Source organism: Vigna unguiculata, chromosome 7 (genome assembly GCF_004118075.2).
Source record: "Vigna unguiculata cultivar IT97K-499-35 chromosome 7, ASM411807v1, whole genome shotgun sequence".
NCBI classification, from domain to species: Eukaryota; Viridiplantae; Streptophyta; class Magnoliopsida; order Fabales; family Fabaceae; genus Vigna; species Vigna unguiculata.
The window spans coordinates 8,599,012-8,621,233 of record NC_040285.1 but is presented as its reverse complement, the minus strand read 5'-3'; the positions used below and the strand labels follow the sequence as shown (position 1 = coordinate 8,621,233).

Here is a 22,222-nt window from a genome sequence, read left to right as displayed (position 1 = left end):
GTTTGTGTTGCTAAGGTACACAAATTATCAACTCTTCAAATAAAGTTCTTTTTGTTTACACTTAGGTAAAGATGAGATGGAGTGGAGAGGGATTAAAGGTTTAGGAAATGGGATGTAATGGAAAAGAATTGGAGGTGAAGAAACACACATATGAAGAGAATGAAGAGCGAACGAGTAAGGAAGGTGCAATGACTTGGTTGGGTGAGGGTTTTACATTTTAGGGGTTTTAGGATAAGGGTAAAACGAAAATCTTAAATTTTATTGGGTGCAGGAAGGAGAAAATAGGGTGGAGGAAGAAGCAATCTACTTTTTTTTTTTTAGGTTTTATAACAAATTCAAAAATAAATTATTCAAACTTTCCATATATTATTTATAATAAATACAATTACTAATTTTAAAATAGGATTAAGTAATAATATAATTTTAAATCATATATGATTTAACTAATTTATTATATGCTATTTGTTCAACTTACTAATTACATTCAATCTTTAAGAGCTTCATGAGTTTGAAATATCTCCTCATGGCCAATTTATAATACTAATGCGACTTGAGATATATATTTACTTCCACAACAAAAAATACAAAGATAAAACCTAGTGAAATATCAATATTTGTCATACAAGAAACAACATATAGCATAAAATATCATGATAATAAAAAAATTAAAAGAAAAAAGAAAATCATAAGAAAATAAGAAAAACTTAATATATGTATATAAGACTATTTTTTAGCATATTTTTTTAACTAATATAATGAATTACACATAACATTTATTTTGGTATAATTTATTTACCTAATATTGATGAGATTATATTAACGAACAAAAGAAACTTGTAAGAAGAAAGAAAATGACAAAGCATAACCATTTGTGGTTGAAACTTCTAAAAAAATTTTCTTTTGCAATTTTTCCAAGCATATGGCTTGTGACAGCGAGATCGGTTAGAAAGCTTGCACCTCTCTTCATATTTTAGGTTTTAGACCTAAAACAAAGTAATTGAAGAAGAATGGAAGAGGTAGACCCACAATCCAATTTGTTAGAGATTCAAAATGATTTTGAAAAAAAAGTTAACGGGTTTTTGTAAGCAAAAATGGTTTGAATGTGCGAAGGGTTTTGAAGAAAAAGCGTTTCTGCGGAAGGCTTGGGTGGGTACCAAAAGTGAAGTGGATTTGTGTTATTGGATGTTCGAAAGCGAGTTTGTTGGTTTTTACTATGTTGTGTGTAATTTTATTGATTTGTGCCGAATTTCTGTAAATTAAATTTGATTAATGTGTTTGATAATTTCAGTTCAGTTGACATTAGGGACGGTAGTGAAGGTTCCGAAGGTGGTGAAGGTTGTGAAGTTGGAGAGTTTAGTGATATAAGTCAGGTATTTTAGTTTTTGTTCCTTTCTAATTTAATTTATATTTTAGTAAAATAACTTTAACGTATGGTTTGTAATATGAATATTTGCACATTAATTTCAGACATTCTTGTAGAACACAATATATTGGTTTGTTGAACAAGAAGTTAAGTGTGGAGCAAAAACAATGTATTGAAGGAACACCGTTTTTGTGGTTTGTTTGTTGCATGAAAAAGTTAAGATTAGTCAAAAACTTTTATGTGAGTTAAGTAATGTGTGGGTGGAGAGCAGAGGAGGTTTCATGCTTAACTCCAAATTTGTAGCGTTTAAGTTATTAGACGTATGTGTAGGCTTGGGGTTGAGGGTTTATGGAGATAAAATTGATAGTGTTTGTAGGAAGAATTTTTTTGAAAAAAAGGTAAGAGTTATTATACTATATAATTATCTCTTGATTGAGTGTGAGTGTCTTGATGTAAAAGATTTTTGCCGGCTGTACATTTTCTTAGGCATATCTGAGTTTCTTTTGCCTAATAGAAATGGAACAGTGTTTGTTTCACTTTTTAAAACTGTAGATGATTTGACTAGTCTAGTTAAATATAACTGGGGTGATGTGGTATATGAGTACTTGGTTGGTAGTTTGTGTAGTGCGTCAGTTGTTTTGAAAAAGTAATTACATCGAAAACACTTCCATGTTGTCGGATGTGTATATTTATTGCAGGTAAGTAAGTTAGTTTTTCATGAATTTCATGTTGTAGCATTTTGGTTTTTGTTATGAATCAATAACTTTGTTTTAAATTAATTGTATTATTGTATGTTGTAGCTATGGGCTTTTGATCACTTCCTGTTTGTGAAGAAAAAGAGTGTAGTTATTCAATCCAAATTTTCAAGGTTGCTACGTTGGATTGATTACAAAGTTGGAGATGTGTCCAAATATTCAATCCAAATTTTCAAAAATAATGTGGTACTTTATATTATTTTTTCGTCCAATGCTTTTTGTGTGAGTAGTTTAGCAATTTAATGAAGTTGTTTCTTTGAAATGAAATTTCAGATTCTGCATGATGTTTGTCTTTCGAAGGAAGAACTAGGTGTGTTAGTTGTGAAAGAAGCTTTATCAAAAGGTGATGGTGAGTGTGACAAAAGAAAGAGGAAAAAGTGTGTCTTTGGTGGAACCAAAGAAAGAGGAAAGAGACATATATATTACTGTGCAAGTATCAGTGTCTATTTCATCCAAGGTTTGCAAACAAAATATACAATAAGTACATTCATTTCCTGCGTCTACTTCATTCTAACTATACATATCTACAATTCTGTGCATCCCATTTCTCAAAAATCGTGTTCTTGCATTCCATCAAGGATATGCCCACATTCATAACCTTAGTCTCCAAAACAGTACAGCCACAGAATTATGTTTTATGCAAAACCACAACCTTCTACATTTACAACAGTTATTTCTTGATAAGCAGATCATAGTGCTGAATAACGTCATCCCGGTTAACATTAGCTTCATGTAAAACCCAATCACAAACGAATTTCTGCCTCATTAATTGCAGTTCTTCCTAAAAAGAACAACATGATAACGTTACCAAATCTGATGTTCAAAGATAAACACTTTAAACAAAAACACTTATTATATAAGTAAACTTACAGTACTGTAGTTAGGCATAACTTTGCCATCAAATTTGCTTACACCGTCCCACATCTTTATAAATTTCAATACAAGGACCCCACAATCATGACTGCAAAATCAAATAATCAAAACAAACATATATAACACATACAACAGTATATTCAGACTTCCTTAAGGTATGCTAAATTTCACTAATTAAACAAACAAAATGTAAAAAGTAACCCGTTAGGTTGAATTGGAGTGTCCACAGATTGCACTTCAAAACATGACTTGTTGTCCGAATCACAATTTAATAACATAGAGAAAAACAATTCCATATTACGGGCCTACAATATAAGTTGGACATAATAGTATAGCAAATTAAAAATGTAATAAACATATATAATTTCTACTTACAATATAGTTGTTTGTCCTTGTGCGATTATTTCTACTACGTTCAAGGGAATCAAACACAAAAAATTTCATTGTCTTACAGTTTACACAATAACACCACCAATGATCATCATGGACAATTGGAGCAAACAACTAAAAAAAACATACAAAATTTATTTGTTTGTTAGACATAAATAACATAATGGACCAACTTCCATGGCAACAAAAAAAAGAACGTACAAGAGTAATAAAATTTATACAAAATCAGCACTAAGGATATCTTGCATGGCAACCAAAAAGTTAAATAAAAAACGTATTGTAGTCGCTTAATTTCCAAACACGTTTGTTCGCAACTCTTTTATTGTTGTCATGTAAAACAAAATTCTGCATTCCACAAAGCACTTTGTCAATTTCAAAGAATTTTTATCAAATTATCAAGTTCAACTAAATATGATAATAATACCGTGTACATGGGATTCATTATGATTCTGTGCAGCCGTTGATGCAACTTCCTTTCATTATGCATCATAATATTTGTTGCAAACAATACAGCCTACAACAACACAATAGTCTACAATTAAATTATTGTACATTATAACTTAATTACTAACATCAACACATAATTTAGATTTTTACCATGTTGCATATGTGACCCATTGGTCGAAAACTCATACAGTCGTGGGTCATCAATATTTGACCATTTATATTACAAACAACACTACAAAATTAAATTAATGACTATTAATAATTTAAATCAAGTAAATGAAGCTTATAACAGTAAAAGAAATGGCATACCGATAAGGACAATCAACACGACTCAATGTCATGTACAACTTCATCGCATCCACACCCAATGAATTACAATAAACTTGAATGGGTTCATTTCTTGTTGTTGGAATGGGTTCACTTGTTGCTGCTTTAATGGGTTCACTTGTTACTGGTGTTGGAACAAACTCAGTACTCTCGTAACGATATCCATCAAGGTTAACAGTTACTACTTTAAATGAAGTATATTCTCGTTTAACTTTTGCCTTTTTAACACTCTTCTGTCCATAGCCTTTAGAAACCTTACTGTTGTCAACATGATCATGAACTTTATCTCCACTAACTTTTGTCGCATCATCAAAACAAGAAGACTTTTGTCAACTTCCTTCAAAAATATCAGCCTTATCATCTCCAACATTAGGCTCTTCTTGGGACGACCATTTACCACGTAATAATACTTCATCCTGCACCATTTTCAGCTCTTTCTTCATGGCACTTAATTCCATTTCATTCATTTTCACTTTCTTCATGCAAGCATCTTCAAAATTAGATTCAACACTACTGTCATCATCTTCATTGATTGCTTCACCGTCAATATTCAGTGCAGCCTGAATAATTGGATTTGATCTACATTCAACCGTTAATGCCCAATCCCAAATAATCTACAAAAGAGTTTAAAAAAACAATAACAACATAATCAATGATGTCAAAATAATGAATATAACCAAATAAATAATTTTAAATGACAAAATTCATTACCTTTGGTTTAATCAATAGCCTTTCAATGCTAGTTGTCCTCAACTTCAAACTTGGTCATCGCAAAATTCTTGGGAAAACAATTTCCATATTGAGCCCGCCTAATCCAAGTCGCTCAAACGCCCAAATCTACAACATAACACATAAATGAATGAAATCTAAACACAACAACAATTACTAAACCTCATAAATAAACAATACATAAAAACATATTACTTGTAGGACCACAACACATCCAGGTAAGGTTATGTTCTGTTGATTTTTTTGCTTGCAATCCACCAAATGTTCACAACTTAGTCCATTAACCAAAAATGTGTGAACTGCCCCACTTCAATTATAGTTCATCAAAGTATCAGATTGTCTAATATCCTAAATGACATGTTTATACACACATTTTGAATTTCTTGGAAAGTACAGGACAACAAAACACAGCAATATATACAATCGACAAACACTATCAACATCATCTTGCTCAAGGCCTATTGTACAACTAATCAGTTTAATAATACCTTTGATTGTTATACTTTCACCACAAAAAAGGGAACCAACACAACCACAACCATAAGCATCAAACTCAACCTCCTCACCAACTACACTCAAACCCAAGCTCATACATACATCAACTACACCAAAGGGGACAAGACGCTGCTAGATACGAAAACATTGTTCACATGAATTCCATCGACGAACCATTTGCTGTATTAAAGGAGTACATATATATAAAGATCTCTCAAACTCCAAACACCATTTGAAAGGTGTCACTCCAATCCATGAACGATGTGCATCCGTCAACAAATTATTCATTTGAACAATATATTTTGTGTCCACAAAATTAATTAATCGTACTTTTCAATGAAAACAAGAAAAGACACTACATTATTAACTATTCATATCAGAATTTGAAATTTTGCATGCAAAACATCAATTCAACACACTCACTCGTTCCTCTTCTACGACTTTCTCTTTTCTACTCTTTCATCCATGCTTCATCAACAACCTATAAAAATATAATAATAATACAATAAGGAATCACAACGAACTCCATTCAAGAAAAAAATCACTTCACAAATTAAGGAATGACAAAATACTCCATTATAAAACCTCACTAATTAAATACAATCCCAAATGTAAAACAAAGACCACAAATACTTATGCCTAAACAACAACGAAACACACCATGTTTAACCGTAAATGAAGAACGTACTAGCAACGAAGTGAAAAAAATTTCCTGATTCTATTATGAAAGCCCTATTAGATGACAATCAACACAACTTCAACTCCAATTTCAGGGCCATTCATCCGCACATTACTGTCAAAAATAAAAAAAATCAATTCAAATGCAGAAAACTCGTTCAACTATGGAATAAAAAGCTTACCTTTAACTACCTTCAACGACTAAGCATTTTAGGACTAACAACCTTCAAACATGGGTTTCTGACGAAAATCTACCGGGCAACAATTCGTTGTGTGAATGAATGGCCTTCAATGAACCAAGAACAAGGCGACGAAGACTACGACCAACCAATGTGCTCAATGGTAGCCACCAATTTTCGGCGAACCAACAACGTCCAACAACCCAATCCACTCTCGCAACTCCGCTCTCTGCTCCGATTGCTACCCACACCAAATATCAACGACAACAACCTTTGCGGATGAAGAAACTTTGTGGAAGAAGAAACTTTGTGGAAGAAGAACCTTCGTGGAAGAAGAAGAATGAGGGAAAACGTTTATGCAAACTGTTCTTCTTTTACGACAGGACGTCAGTTAATTTTTTGAAAATGTTCTCTATCTTTCACACGCGTGCACACCACACAAACTAAGTTTGCAATCAGCCTCAAATCACATTAACACTTTTAAAAAAATAAAATAAGGGATGCCATGTAGACAGGTAAAAATGAGGTCAAAAAATGTGTGAGTATATCATTATCCTTTGATAAAAGGTTGATAGGTAGAGTCATTCACTACAAAATCTTCAAATTCATTATGGATCATTACTTGAGCTTCAAAATTGATCATACAAATATTTATTGTTTATTTGAAACCTTTTTGACTTTCAAATAGTTGAAGAATGAAGTTCATTTTTCATTGCTTTTTGATGCAAGCATGGTCTCTCAACAAAAGCACCAAATGCAATGTCTACTATATTACAAGTTAGGCTTCCTCAAACAGAAAAACAAAGATAAGAGATGTTGGATAATTCTCTTCTCTTATTTCATGGAGAGACTCTCATACATATAGTAATAGTGTCAATAGTCCAAAAAGACACACCACAAAAAAAAATTAAGTATGATACTATTTTAATTTAAACAAATTTAATTTAAAAATAAAATTAGAAAATAAATATGATACCATAAAATAAATTCCCTGGTATAGATAAACCGTTAATTGTTTAAGTAGAGAGTTTAATCCCTAACAAGCTGAAATTGGAATTTGAAATAGTTTAGTCAGTGCTGGAAAATTCATTAGAATTTAATTTTTAAAAAGTTGTATTCTGGTAGTTTTCCATAATATTTATCTTTTGATTACTTTTTGAAAGAGTAGAGTTCTGGTATTTTTTTCTTATAATATTTTTCTTTTCAATAATTTTTATCAGAGAAATTGGAAAACTTCACTAGAATCACACTTTTCAAAGATCAAAATCCGAAATTTCAATATCAATAGTATTATTTCAAGTTGCAAATAAAAACTGAGTTCTCAATTTAAATAGTAAATTTATTTATTTTGGTAAATTATATTGGCACACTGATCTCGGGAAAATTTTTGTTCGAAAGGTTAAGTAAAGGAATAATTTGTGTGCCCAAAGAATATTCTATATATATATATATATATATATATATATATATATATATATATATATATATATTTATATAAATGACTGAGTGAAGTAAAAGTAAAAAAAAAAATGAGTAGTAGGAAAAATAGGCGTGCAGAGATCATTGGGTTAAGAAGCAGAACAGTTGGCAATAGCCAGGACAGTTTTTGTTTGACACCACACAGAAATTTCTGGCGATCTCTCCGTCTCTCCTACTTCTTCTGAATCTATTAACAAACACCTTTCATTCACAGGTACGCTCCTCTCTTCTTCTCTTTCAGATCTACGCGATTCCATTGCTTTCCCTCTCCAATTCCACGCCGTTTCTTCTGCCTCTTTTCTCTTCCTTATCTCTTCGTTATGCAAAAATATAAATTAAATACTGCACCTTAACTAGATTTGGATCTTTGCTTCTTAAATTATTGTATCAACCGAATTTCTGCTTAGCTTTTCTAGGTTTTTGATGTAAAAACAACTAACAATAATAATATCGATTTGGAGAAGTTTTTCGGGCGAAGTAATTAATCTTACTGACTAAATAAGAAAAATGAATAGTTGATTAATTGATATTCCAACACATCTATGCCTCTATGTATTTTCACGTTTGTGTTGAAATTGAATTTTTCACTCCAGAGAAGTCAGATCCAATTTAACTGTGTAAAATTTGTGATTCTGTAATTCGATGATTCCTGCTTGCCGTTAATTTCATTTTTAAGTTCACTGCTCGGTATTTGGTTGCATTTTTTTGCAAGATCGTGAATTGCGCCCGAATCTTAGCCATGACTACAGTTTAAAATTGAATCCTTGAAACTGCAATTTAAAAAACTTGACACCTAAAAAACCTAATGTTTGTGGTTGCAGACGTAGTTTGCAAGTGTTTTGGTCTTTGCAAATCAAGCTAACTACGATCTATGTATAGTTGCATGCTTCCGTCTGTATGATGATGCTATAATTAATTCGTCTAATGATTTTTGTTACCCTTTGTTTGGAGGGAGGAGAGTATTTGGTTGGTTATGTAATTTCTTTAGTTCAAAATTTCAAGTTTGATGGTAGAATCAGTTATACTTTGTTGCTGTTGCACTCCTTGCACTTTTCCGAATTCCTAGGTAGAGTGAAGGCGGGTTTTTTTGCCTAATTATTAACATCTGTTGCCGGAGGAGAGTTGCTTGGTGTTTGCTTTCTTGTAGGTTCAATTTAACCAATTCACCATTTGTAAATAGTTTCTGACTGTGTTCATCACAGAATGGCATCCAACAGGGGTCAAGGCGGAATTCAACAGTTGTTGGCTGCAGAACAAGAGGCACAACGGATTGTGAATGCTGCAAAAGCTGGTATTTCCTATCTTCCTTATCTTTCATATCTTCCCATTTTTTGCCCTGATTTCGTCTAATTTTTGCCCTGGTTACGTGTTTTCCTTAAAGAAATTATGTCTGACTCAATTATATGTGTCTAGAGAGACCTGTTTTATTCTCTATTCATTTTATACATGCCTTTTCTCTTTTACCCGGAAGGATGTATTCTTGGTTTATTGATGGGAATGAGTTTATTTGCCTCTTCATACATGTGATAAAACAAAGATTTTTATTATATATTGACTTTTACTTGGTTAACTAATTAGAAATCACTTTAGGTTTTACTTTTAAAATAATTCATGCTTGGTCAGAATAAAGATTTTTATACTAATTAGAAATCACGCTAAATTTTACTTTTAAAATAATTAGTTTAATTTTCATGCTTGGTCAAGATAAATATTTTTAAACGGTCAATTAATCTGAAATAATCCTAAGTGTAATTCTGAAGTAGTTATAGTGAAAGTAGCAAAGTTATATAGCGGTTGTATGTAATTGGATGACAACATGAAAATATTTACACCTAGACTTCATTGTAATGAAGTTCTAAAATATTAATGAACTTACCATGCTAATAATCTTTGATTGGATGATTGTGCAAACCACATTTACATTGTTAAGGCATTCTAATTGTATTCTAGAACAAATTCTCTTTGAAAACTTCTGCTATGACATGATAGTGCCAAACAGCCAACTTTCAGCCACAACTGTAGTTTTTTCGTATTATTCTTAATTATGTATTTTATCACAAGTTTTTTTTTTTTTTTTGTAACCTTATCAATGCTGGCCTTTGCATGTCTACTCTTAGAAAAATTGGCCAGGTTGAAACAAGCCAAGGAAGAGGCTGAAAAAGAGATTGCAGAATACCGAGCTCAACTGGAGCGTGAGTTTCAAAAGAAAGTTTCAGACGTAAGTCTATACGATTATATTTGATTATGTTATACTGGTCCATTACAGTATTCTAATTTGTGATGTCTTACATTACATTTAATAATACAGAGTACTGGTGATTCTGGAGCTAATGTCAAGCGGCTTGAGCAAGAAACTGAAGCAAAAATTCAGAACCTGAAAACGGAGGCTGCAAAAATTTCGGATGATGTTGTCGCCATGCTTCGTACGTACGTTACAAGTGTGAAAAATTAGGACCCTTTGATATACATTGGTGCGGAGGACCCCTAAATTATGATTATTATTATCCTGAGGTTATTTTTTACTCTAGCTATTGTGGTGAGGATAAGATTCTTGTTTTGGTTATAATGCTTAGTACCTTGCTGCGCTGTGTTCAAAGAAATAACTTGAAATTTGTTAAAATAAACAGTTCAGGATTAAATGACGTGTATATTTGTGTTGCCGTTTTAACTGGTTCCTCCCCTGTTTATGAATGTTGGGTCAAATTGTATGGCAAAATTCCAATATTCAAATGCTGTACAAGCAATACAATGGGACGTCTATCAAAGGTTGGGCTTTTGCAAAAGGTACATTAATGGATAAGAGGATGATTGTTTCTAGTTATGTGACTTTTGTTGTCAATAGCAGTCCTACTGCCGAATTTATGCTACAAAGGAGATCGATCCATAAACTGCATTTCTCTTTACAGTGGTAGATGAATGATGAGACGAACTATTGTCAAGATGTTTTTGGGATATTTAGTTGGAAAATACAAGGTTGAAGGTAATCTTCTACAATACGCACATGATTCTGTTTTTATGGAAGAGACGGTTTGAAATATGATGGTCACTAAATGGATTTTGAAGATGTTTTGAATTGACATTGCGACTCTGAATTTTTTTAAGGGTATATTCAGTTTAGTGGTGTGTGGCTTGAAGTAGATGACAATTATATGCAAACTTTCTGAACCGTAGGATGCTTGAAATCCCCTTTTGTACTTGGAGGTTTTTATTGGAGCAAATTCAAGGAAAAGAAGTAAATGGGTTCCCTTGTTGAAAAGTTTTCTTAGAAGCTGGCTTTAAGGAAACACTAGTTGTTTGTCGGAAGGGTGTGTTTAATCAAATTAGTTTTTGCTTCTTTTCCATTATTTTTCTCGTCTTTCTACAATATGCCTTAATGGATGGATTAACAATGAAATCATTAAGATACATTGAGAATTTTTTGTGGGAATTGTAGAGGAACCATAAAATTGCATGGGTGGTGTTGCAATAGGAATCATGCTAGATTAAGAATTAATGGTATTTATACTTTTAATGTTGCATGAATTGTTAATGGATATATGTTATTTTCATGGGTTGATGTGTTAGAGTTTAATAAGTATGATGAGGAAGGTGTGAGAAAGATAGAACTTCCAGGTAATTTTAGAATATGGTGTGAGATGTAGGAGATGATAAAAACAAGATTTTTGAAGATATGTGAATTGGTAAAGATTGCTTTGCTAAATGTATGATACATTTGAACACTATACAACAATAGTTGTTCATTTAAAATATGGGTGCATTTTGAGAATTGAAAACATTCCTAACACAGTTGATTTCATTTGGAGGGCTTCTAGTCGTACTCTCAATGAAGCATAATCTCAAGAAAAAAAAATTTCCTACAGGTAACTACAGTATTGGCAAAAGAACCGAAGGCACATTAACTACGAATGCCCTTTTATCATTTGTATGAGAGTTGGCAAGTTTAATGCTGTGTTATTATAGGAAGCATTTGGAGAAAATGTGTATTTAAAGGAAAGCAATTTGACACCGATGGGTTGAGTTAGTGCAGGAAATTATATTTACAACATTGACAGTATAAGAGTCAAAGATTTGGTTTCTAATTTCAATGAAGTTATGATCCAGAACCACTTATTTTGGCAATGGATACCTAACATTTTGGCTATAAGGTGTGCGGAAAATATTTTGGCTGGTATGACATCAATGGATATTGACATTGTTGGGGTTGGGATAAATATATTGTGTAGGAATTCAGTATATGAATAGTATTTATTTTTTGGAAGTGGGTTAGAGGATATTTGTTACTATAAGCTTTTTATGTTAGTTTATGGAATAAATTTTTTAGAACGAGCTCTCTCTCTCTCTCTCTCTCTCTCTCTCTCTCTCTCTCTCTCTCCCTCTTCTTCCAACCAAAGATTTCATATGTGCATGGAGGACAGTATTTTAGTCATTTTGTATTAATACGAGGTGCAATTAGTAATAATATGGTGCAGGAAGAAAAATCTGAATACGATTGTTGGCCCAGTTCCGAAAAGAAAATAATAAAACGATAATATCAACTAGTGTTTTACGTTGTGTAATACACGAGATACCTATTTATTTTTTATAGTTAAACTTATAATAAGGAAATTATTTTAAGCTTGTATAAATTAAATAATAATTAAGCATAGTAACAAATAAATATTTTAGAATATATAAGAAATATTTTATATTTATGGTAAATAAATTTGTAATGTTACAGAAACTATTTTAACAATGTGATATTTTATTATAAAATGTTCAAAATATCGAAAATAACATTCAATTAGAAAAGTAAAATATACTAACAAAGATAACAGGATCGTCATTTGATATAATCGAGTCAAGAAGATTTTTCTTGAAATAGTTATAAAATAAAATTAATTTTTTGAAATTGAAATTAAAATTTAAAAGAATAGATATGAAAAATAAAAAAATAGTTTAATTTAATTTTCAGCGTATAAATTACTATGAGATATTGTATCCACTAAAATAATGGTTTTATCATTGTAATATAGTTTTTGATATTTTTTAAATACTTTTTTCTAGTTAATACTGAGATTGCTAACCATAATAAAATTAAATTAATAATATCAGTCAATGTTTTTTTTCTTCCAATTAATATTTAGTTACTATTTTAATATACAATAATACTAAACTTACTAATTTTTATTAACAATTTAAGTTATTAAATTTAAATTTAATATTAATGTTTTATATTTAAATTATTTTTAATTTATAATTAATTATTACTATTAATTTTATATTTTTACGTTAACATAATGTTAAAATAATTATTAATTATTATTATTAATCACAATTATATCTTATAATACATTTAGTAATACTAAAAAGTTTAAACTAAATATTAGCAATAACTAATTTTAATTTTTAAGTTTTTAAGTATTTTTATTAATTATATATTTATATGATTTTAAAATAATAAAAAATTATTGTTAAATTTTTATATTATATTTATTCAATATTACTCATAAATTCAAAATATTTTCTCGGGTTAAAAATAACTTCCACTATTTTCACATTTCATACATGATTTTTTAAGTGATTAAAAATATATAGAAATAATTTTAATATTACTTTTTTTTTATCGAAAAAAAAAGATTAAATTATTGCCAAGGTCCCCATTTTTGTAGCAAAATCTCAAGTATCTCCCATTTTTATTTGACTCAATAGAGTCCCTATTTTTGAAAATTCGTTGCCATCGGTTCCTTTCCGATAGTTGTCCATTAACTGTGCTAATTATGTGCCACGTGTCAGCACATGGTTTTTTTGATTTTGTTTTAATTTTTTTAATTTTTTTATAATTTTTTTTAAAAAAAATTTAAATTGCCACGTGTCAATCTGACATTGTGTCACGTGGCAGAGATTGGCAGAGACGGTGTGATGTGGTAGTGACAGTGCCACGTGTCACTATTGGATGTGAAAAGTCTCAATGTAGTCTCTATATTTGTTATTTTGTCTCAATTTGGTCCTAATTTTGTTAAAACTGAATCAATTTCATCCTGTATCAAATTTAAATTTTATATAAATTTTACAATGGTATTTTTATTATAGTTGATATTTTTAACAAAATTAAATTTATTTAAATGTATATTTTGCACTGATATTTATTTAAATTTTATTTTAAATATTTATATATCCATAATTTATAGATAAATGTTAGAGTGGCTTTAAAAATAAAAACTTTATAAATTGAAATATAAAATTTTTCAAAAAAAATTATAACAATTCTAACATTTGTCTATAAATTATTGATATATAAATATTTGAAACAATATTTAAATAAAGTTCAATGCAAAATATACATTTAAATAAACTTAATTTTTGAAAAAATATCAATTATAATAAAAGTACCATTGTAAATTTATATAAAAATTAAATTTGATATAGGGATGAAATTAATTCAGTTTTTAAAAAATTGGGACCAAATTGAGACAAAATAGACTACATTGAGACTTTTGACATTCAATAGTGACACGTGGCATTGTCACTACCACATCACACCGTCTTTGTCACGTGGCACAATGTCAGATTGACACGTGGCAATTTTATTTTATTTTTTAAAAAAATTATAAAAAAAAAATAAAAATTAAAAAATTAAAAAAAACAAAAAATCAAAAAATCAAAAAATCACTTACTGACACATAACACATAATTAGCACCGTTACTGGACAACTAACGAAAAAAAACCGATTGCAACGAATTTTCAGAAATAAGGACTCAATTGAGTCAAATAAAAATGAGAGGACTTACTTGATATTTCGCTACAAAAATGGGAATTTCCGAAATGATTTAAAAAAAAAATTATAAAGTAAAAACACTTGAAATGTTTCGAACCTTTTACAAAAGAAGTCCGAAGAAGGATTCAAAGCATACAAAAGTTAAAAAACCAAAAAAATACTCCTCTTATTTGTGGTCCATGTGAACCAAGTTTTGCGAAAAGTGGTTCTTCTTACATAGATAGCTCTTCTATCTACAATTTAATCTTATTAAAATCTTAAGATAATAGATACACCATACATCCAACATCTTCTTCCTCTAATATATTTTTTTTTTCGACTTTTCTTCTCAAATTAGAGTCTTGTTGCAGTTATTAAGATATCATATCCTTCCAAAGTGTCACATGCACTACATTAACATAAAAGAAAAAACACTATAAACTATAGTGTGTCAGAGAAAAGTTAAACCAAATATCACAAAAATATAGGCAACCAGAAAAGAAAAACAAATATGAAAACTAGATAATTGAGGACCTCAACCACATAATATAAACTATAAATAATGTAAGAGAAGGTTCCCGAGAGCCAAATGTTAGAAAATAAATTTCATATCGGTGGAAACTTAACTTTGGAATTTATTAGTTTTCACGTTATAATGGAACTTAGTGTTTTTTAAAGAATTTATCCTAAATCTCTTTCTTTTCATACCTTTTATTTTATTGTTTGAGAGATGAACTAAAAAAGAATATTATAATTTTTTCTTTTCATGTTATTACTTTATAAAAGGGATTAATTTTTAGTTTTATTTAAATAGTAAATAATTGTTAATAGTTCTACAAGAAAATGTTTCATTAGTAATCAATTTTAGTGACGAAAAGTCAATTTTGATACCAATTCATAAAGAAAAATTATTGATTACTCAAATAGTCACTATTATGAATAAAAAAATATAATTTATCACTAAATTTGTCTTTAAAATTAGTTACCATAGTTTTAGTTACTAAAGGAAAATGGTCCCTAAAAGTTAGTTACTTAAGTTTTGACTACTAAAATGGCTTAGTTTCTAAATTGGTTTTTAATTAATTAATGTCCAATTTAATAACTAATTATAATATTTTATCTATAACTATATATAAAGGGGATTCCCTCTTTTGTGTCCACATTTCATAATTCCAACTTTACCCTTTATAATTTAATTATTTATTAAATTTTTAAAAATTAACGGTTATTTTTATAAGTTTTTATAAAATTATTTACTTATCTCTTTTTTCTTTTTTTCTCTTACTATTCATCAATAGTTATTTTTCTCTTATTTTCTTCGTACATTTTATTTTATTTTTATAAATATACTTTTATTTTGTTTATTAAATTAATAACATTACAATATCATCAATTCTTAATATAATTCAAAAAATGCGTACACACAGGCGCGATAGCGCCTGTGTTTACACTAGTTTATAATAGTGACTATTTTATTAATTTTCAACTTTTTTTTTTAAGTAAGATTTACAAAAACTTGAATAATGCTAATTTAATTTGGATCATAACTATTTATACTGATTAAAGATACTTTTATAATTTTTATGGTTGATAAGTTCTTTGTGTTATTTTTTTCATAAATATCAATTTAAAAAAATTTCTCAATTAACATAAGTAAAAAAAAAAAGGTTGTAATTAATGTTTATTAAAAATATTCAATATTAGAAAAAAGTCATAACAAACTATTAATAAAAAATAGCATTTATTAGTAATCTAATTGACATAGTCAATAAAATAGCAGTATAATCAACATTAATTTCTATCAATATCGATAAAAATAGGTTAAATCATTTTAGATGTCCCCATTTTTATAGCAAAATCTTAAGTAGGTCCCGCTATTTTCATTTGACTCAATTGAGTTCCTATCTTTTAAAATTTGTTGCAATCAGTTCCTTTCCGTTAGTTGTAAAGTAACAATGTTAATTATGTGCCATGTGTCAACACGTGTTTTTTTATAATTTTTTTTTTAAAAAATTAAAATTGTCACGTATCAATCTGACATTGTGTCATGTGGCAAAGACAATGTGATGTGGCAGTGACAGTGCCACGTGTCACTATTGGATGTGAAAAGTCTCAATGTAGTCCCTGTATTTGTTATTTTTTCTCAATTTGGTCCCAATTTTTTTAAAACTAAATCAATTTCATCACTATATCAAATTTAATTTTTATATAAATTTTACAATGGTATTTTTATTATAATTGATATTTTTAACAAAATTAAGTTTATTTAAATGTATATTTTGCATTGAACTTTATTTAACTATTGTTTCAAATATTTATATATCAATAATTTATAGACAAATGTTAGAATTTATATTTAAAATTTTATATTTGAATTTATAAAGTTTTTATTTTTAAAGCAATTCTAACATTTGTCTATAAATTATTGATATATAAATATTTGAAATAATATTTAAATAAATATCAGTGCAAAATATACATTTAAATAAACTCAATTTTGTTAAAAATATCAACTATAATAAAAATATCATTGTAAAATTTATATAAAAATTAAATTTGATACAGGGATGAAATTGATCCAATTTTAAAAAATTTGGGACCAAATTGAGACAAAATAACAAATAGAGGAACTACATTAAGACTTTTCACATCCAATAGTGACACGTGATACTGTCACTACCACATCACATTTGCAATTTTGATTTTTTAAAAAAATTATAAAAAAAAATTAAAAATTAAAAAAAAATAGAAAAAATAAAAAAAACCACGTGCTGACACGTGACACATAATTAACATCGTTAGTATACAACTAACGGAAAGGAATTGATTGCAATGAATTTTCAAAAATAGAAATTCAATTGAGTCAAATGAAAATGAGGAGACCTACTTGAGATTTAGCTACAAAAATAGAAACCTTTGGAATGATTTAACCATATAAATATTAACTTATATTAACCGAAGAGTAATCCATCTTAGTAATATTTCAGTTTTAGTAAAACCAATCAAGTTTGAACCAAAGAAAGAGAAAATAAAGAAACATAAATTTGAAAACATTAATAATTTCAAAATGAATTTGATATCTCCAATATTTTTGAACTTACGTGTCTTTGTGATTCACTTTTCAGAGATGTGATGATGCTATTATATTCTGTTCTTATCTTTCTTCTATCAACGTAATAAGTAATGATGAGAAATGGTGGAAGAAAGTTCCTAACACGAAAAGAAGTTAATCTCATTACAATCTTACATGCAATGTGGAAATTGAAAGAAAATAACACATACTCATCATGCATTTCTTCACAATTATTTGGTTGAAGAATTTAATGGTTTTTCTACTTATACCAACTTACGTAATCTTCTGAGGTTCCTTTCTTCTCTATGTTGTTGGTCCCCTGTGGTTACCTTCTCATCTACGTAAAACAGTTTTAATTACACTTCAAAAATTATGGGAACCAATATATAAATATACGTATATTAACAAATTTTAATAAACCTTTTATTCTCGTTTTTAATTATCATTTGTTACAACGTGGTCCATGGTTTCACAGTGATGGAGATGTCCTCAAACATGTACTAAGTTTTGACACTCAAATATTATCGAGTCATCTATCTTTAAGTACATCTATGAAGTATAAAATTGTTTTTTAAACTATTGGATTATATATATTTTTTAATTGAAATCAAAGTAAGAATATTTTATCTCGTTTTCATAGTTATTTTCTTTAAGGGTTATATTTTTAGTCTTTAGATTATAACATGGTTTTGTTTTTTTTTTTTTTCAAAACTTCGATAATATTTGGTTCTTATATTTTATAAATGAATAGATATAGTTATAATTGTTAGAAACCGTTAAAATCTAGAAGAAAGACTAATAATGAATACTGTGAAAGCATATTGTATGATATGTGAAAGGAAGAGTATTTATACAGAGAAATGGTAGGTGCTACTGATTTAATAACAGAATAAACCAGTAAAACTAACATAACGGACATAACTACTTGACTTAATGCTTTAACACTCTCCCTTAAGTCAAGTACTTAAGAGATACAACTCCAATTTGTCTTCTCAAGTCTTCAAATCTTTCATTCTTTAGGGCCTTGGTCAGTATATCTGCCAGCTGCAGTTCTGTATTGCAGTATACCACTTCAATTCTTTCTTTGTTCACCAAATCTCTAAGGAAATGGAACCTCACTTCTATGTGTTTGCTTCTACCATGGCTTACTGGATTTTTGGCTAGATTAATAGCAGAAACATTGTCTATTTTTAGCTGCAGTGGCGTCTTCACTCCGATCTTTATTTCTTTCAACAATTCCTCCAACCATACTGCCTGGCATGCTGCATAACTCCCAGAGATATACTCGGCTTCACAACTGGATAGTGCAATGACTGGTTGTTTTTTCGAGCACCAAGCAATGGGAGCATTATTTATTAGGAACAAGTATCCAGAAGTACTTTTCCTCTCTATCAGATCACCACCATAATCAGAATCAACAAACCCAATCAGTTCTAATTCTGATTTCTTCCTTCCAAATGGAAACAAAATTCCATGATCAGCTGTTCCCGCAAGATATTGTAACAATCTTTTGGCTGCTAACAGATGAACTTTTCTCGGACTGCTCATGAACCTACTAATAAGTCCAACTCCAAAGCATAAGTCTAGCCTACTATTGCATACGTATCTCAACGAACCAACAATTTGCTTAAAAAGTGTTTCATCAACTACCTCACCTTCTTCATCTTTTGTCAATTTAATATTGACATCAATCAGACTGGTTACAAAATTGCAAGAGCCCATGTTGAACCTCTTTAGTAATTCTCTAACATACTTTTTCTGATGCATTATTAACCCAGCAGGGGTATAGGTAAATTCCATACCAAGGAAATAACTTAGTTTTCCCAAGTCAGTCATTTCAAACTCTGCCTCCATTACCTTCTTGAAAACTTCAATTTCTTTCAAATTTGATCCAGTTACCAAAAGATCATTAACGTATAGGCATACGATGAGTAGACCTTCATGTTCACTCTCCCTTACATATACTCCATGCTCAACAGTACACTTTGTGAAACTTAGTTTGTGCAAGAAAGAGTCGATTCTTCTATTCCAAGCTTTTGGGGCTTGCTTTAGCCCGTACAACGCCTTCCTTAACCTGTAGACTTGCTGCTCTCTTCCTTTCACAATAAACCCAGGAGGTTGTTGAACATAGACCTCTTCTTCCAACGGGCCATGAAGGAACGCTGACTTCACATCTAGTTGGAATAATGACCAATTCCTAGCACAAGCCATTGCCACCACGAGACGTATGGTCTTAGTTCGAGCAACAGGGGCAAATACTTAAGAGTAGTCCAACCCTTGCTTCTGGAGAAACCCTTTCGCCACAAGTCTTGCCTTATGTTTGGAAACTGACGCATCTGGATTCAACTTCTTCTTGAACACCCATTTCACTCCAATTTGGTGTTTTCCTGATGGAAGATCAACCAAATTCCAGGTCTTGTTTTTTTCAATAGATTTGAGTTCTTCGATCATTACATCTTTCCAGACTGTATGCTGCAATGCTTCCACTTCGTTAATAGGTTCCGCTACAGCCATTAATGCAAAATGAATCACATCCCCTTCATTATTAATTTGACTATCAGAGTGCACTTCATAATCACCAAACCTGATGGGCATCGATCTTTGTCTCTGCGACCTTTGGAATGAAGGCCCTTCTATGCTTTTATCAATTGCTTCCTCTGTAGCATCATCACCAACAATTTTTGGTATGTTTCTCCTCAGACTGGTCTTCATCTACTTCCAGTCCCAACTCTCATGTTCCAGCACAAGAACATCCCTACTTAACAACATTTTCTCATTGATCGGATCATAGAGTTTATAGGCCCCAGTTGGATGATATACAACAAAGATCATTGCTTTGCTTTTATCTTGCAGCTTTGTCCTTTTCCGATCAGGAACATGTATAAAGACAAGTGAACCGAACACTTTCAAATGCCCAACAACTGGCTTTTCTCCAGTCCATATCTCTAGTGGAACTTTCCCTTCTAATCTCCTTGTGGGACACCTGTTCAAAATGTACACAGAGGTTGCCACCGCTTCACCCCAAAATCTCTGTGGCAAATCTTTCTCTTTAATCAAGCTTCTGGCCATATTAAGGATTATCCTGTTTCTTCGTTCGGCAAGACCATTGTGTTGGGGTATATAGGGAGCGGTTACTTCGTGTTGGATTCCATTCTTCTGACAGTAGTTTTCGAAATCATTGGAGGTAAATTCACCCTCATCATTTGTTCGTAGGATTTTCATACGCTTTCCACTTTCTCTTTCGACAGAGGCTTTAAAGATTTGAAATATCTCAAACACTTCACCCTTTAGTTTTATCACATACAGCCAAATCATTCGACTGAACTCATCAACAAAAGTAATGAAATACCTGTTTCCAGCCAACGAAAGGCTTTTAAAAGGCCCACATACATCTGAGTGCACCACTTCTAGGACATCTTTTGATCTTGTGCTTAATTGTGACTGAAAAGAATTTCTAGTTTGTTTCCCTGCTACACAGACTTCCCAAATCTTTCTTGGCACTGCAATAATGGGAATTCTAGAGACCATACATTTTGATCCAAGTTGATGCAAGCTTTTAAAATTCAAGTGACCATACCTTGAATGCCACAGCCAGTCTTCATCTTTTGTTTCTGTTGTAGACATACATTGGACTTCAGCAGCCGTAAAATTAACTTGGAATGTTCTATTCTTGGCAAGTTTGCTTTTCAGAATGAGTCTTTTATCAGCATCAAACACCTCAATCTGATCATTTCCCATAACCGCAGTAAAACCCTTCTGAATCAACTGTCCTGTGCTGAGCAAATTGCATTTCATCTCTGGAACAAATAACACGTTGGAGATTATGTCTTTTGAGCCATTTTGCCTCACGATCACAACGTCACTCACTCCCTCCACTCTTAATGTGCTATCATCAGCAAATTTCACCTTACTCTTCTTTGATGAATCAAAGTTTACGAGCCATTCTTTGTGACCTGTCATGTGATTCGAACATCTCGCATCAAGAAACCATGACTTTGTGTGTGTTTCTTCTGCAAAATTTGTAACCATTAGAGTTAGTGGATCTGAATCAGATTCTTCTTACACCACATGCACTTCCTTATCTTGATGTTTTTTTTGTTTTCATCTGTCAGCATAACACTCATTGGCATAATGTCCTTTCTTGTGGCAATTGAAGCATTCAATATTTCTTTTATCATACCCTTTCTTCTTGTGGCATTTCCATGATCCACCTTTTTTCTCAGAGGCATCGGGTTGATCAGAATCGTGCTCATCTCTACGATTCTTCTACGTATTTTGTGTTCGTTTTCCTTTCCATCTGCCTTGTTTCTTTCTTCATCATACTTGAGATGGTGTGCTTTCAACGCTTGCTCAGAATTCTTGATCGGACTTCTGTTGACCAACCTCATTTCATGCGCTTCAAGGGAACTTTGCAATTCTTCAACTTTCATTGCTGCCAAGTCATGCGATTCCTCTATTGCCACTGCAATATAGTCAAATTTCCTCGGCAAGGAGTGCATGATCTTCTCTACAATCATCAACTCCGTGATGGTTTCTCCACAACTCTTCATTTGATTCGTAATTGTGAGTATTTTGGTGAAATACTCACAAATTCGATCACTTTCTTACATTTGCAGCATTTCGTACTGCTTCCTCAACGTCTGAAGCCACACTTTTTATTTTATTTTTTCACAACCTACATGACAGCGAGTTAGTATATC

The 22,222-nt window shown here is 30.7% G+C and overlaps 1 protein-coding gene across 1 annotated transcript; it reads left to right on the top strand.

Annotated features, from left to right (window-relative positions):
• The first annotated feature begins 7,765 nt into the window (after window positions 1-7,765).
• LOC114192202 (V-type proton ATPase subunit G-like) lies at window positions 7,766-10,431 on the top strand. Its single transcript, XM_028081845.1, has 4 exons — window positions 7,766-7,929; window positions 8,918-9,006; window positions 9,833-9,933; window positions 10,024-10,431. Exons 2-4 carry the CDS (start codon window positions 8,919-8,921, stop codon window positions 10,165-10,167), a joined length of 333 nt encoding a protein of 110 aa, XP_027937646.1. The 5' UTR covers window positions 7,766-7,929; window position 8,918; the 3' UTR covers window positions 10,168-10,431.
• Window positions 10,432-22,222: the final 11,791 nt, after the last annotated feature.

Excerpts from the sequence above, each read along its gene's own strand:
- LOC114192202 (XM_028081845.1), top strand. The coding sequence starts at position 8,919 with ATGGCATCCAACAGGGGTCAAGGCGGAATTCAACAGTTGTTGGCTGCA. Across the intron at positions 9,007-9,832 it reads TGTGAATGCTGCAAAAGCTG|AAAAATTGGCCAGGTTGAAA; the intron begins GTATTTCCTATC and ends GTCTACTCTTAG. Across the intron at positions 9,934-10,023 it reads TTCAAAAGAAAGTTTCAGAC|AGTACTGGTGATTCTGGAGC; the intron begins GTAAGTCTATAC and ends TTAATAATACAG.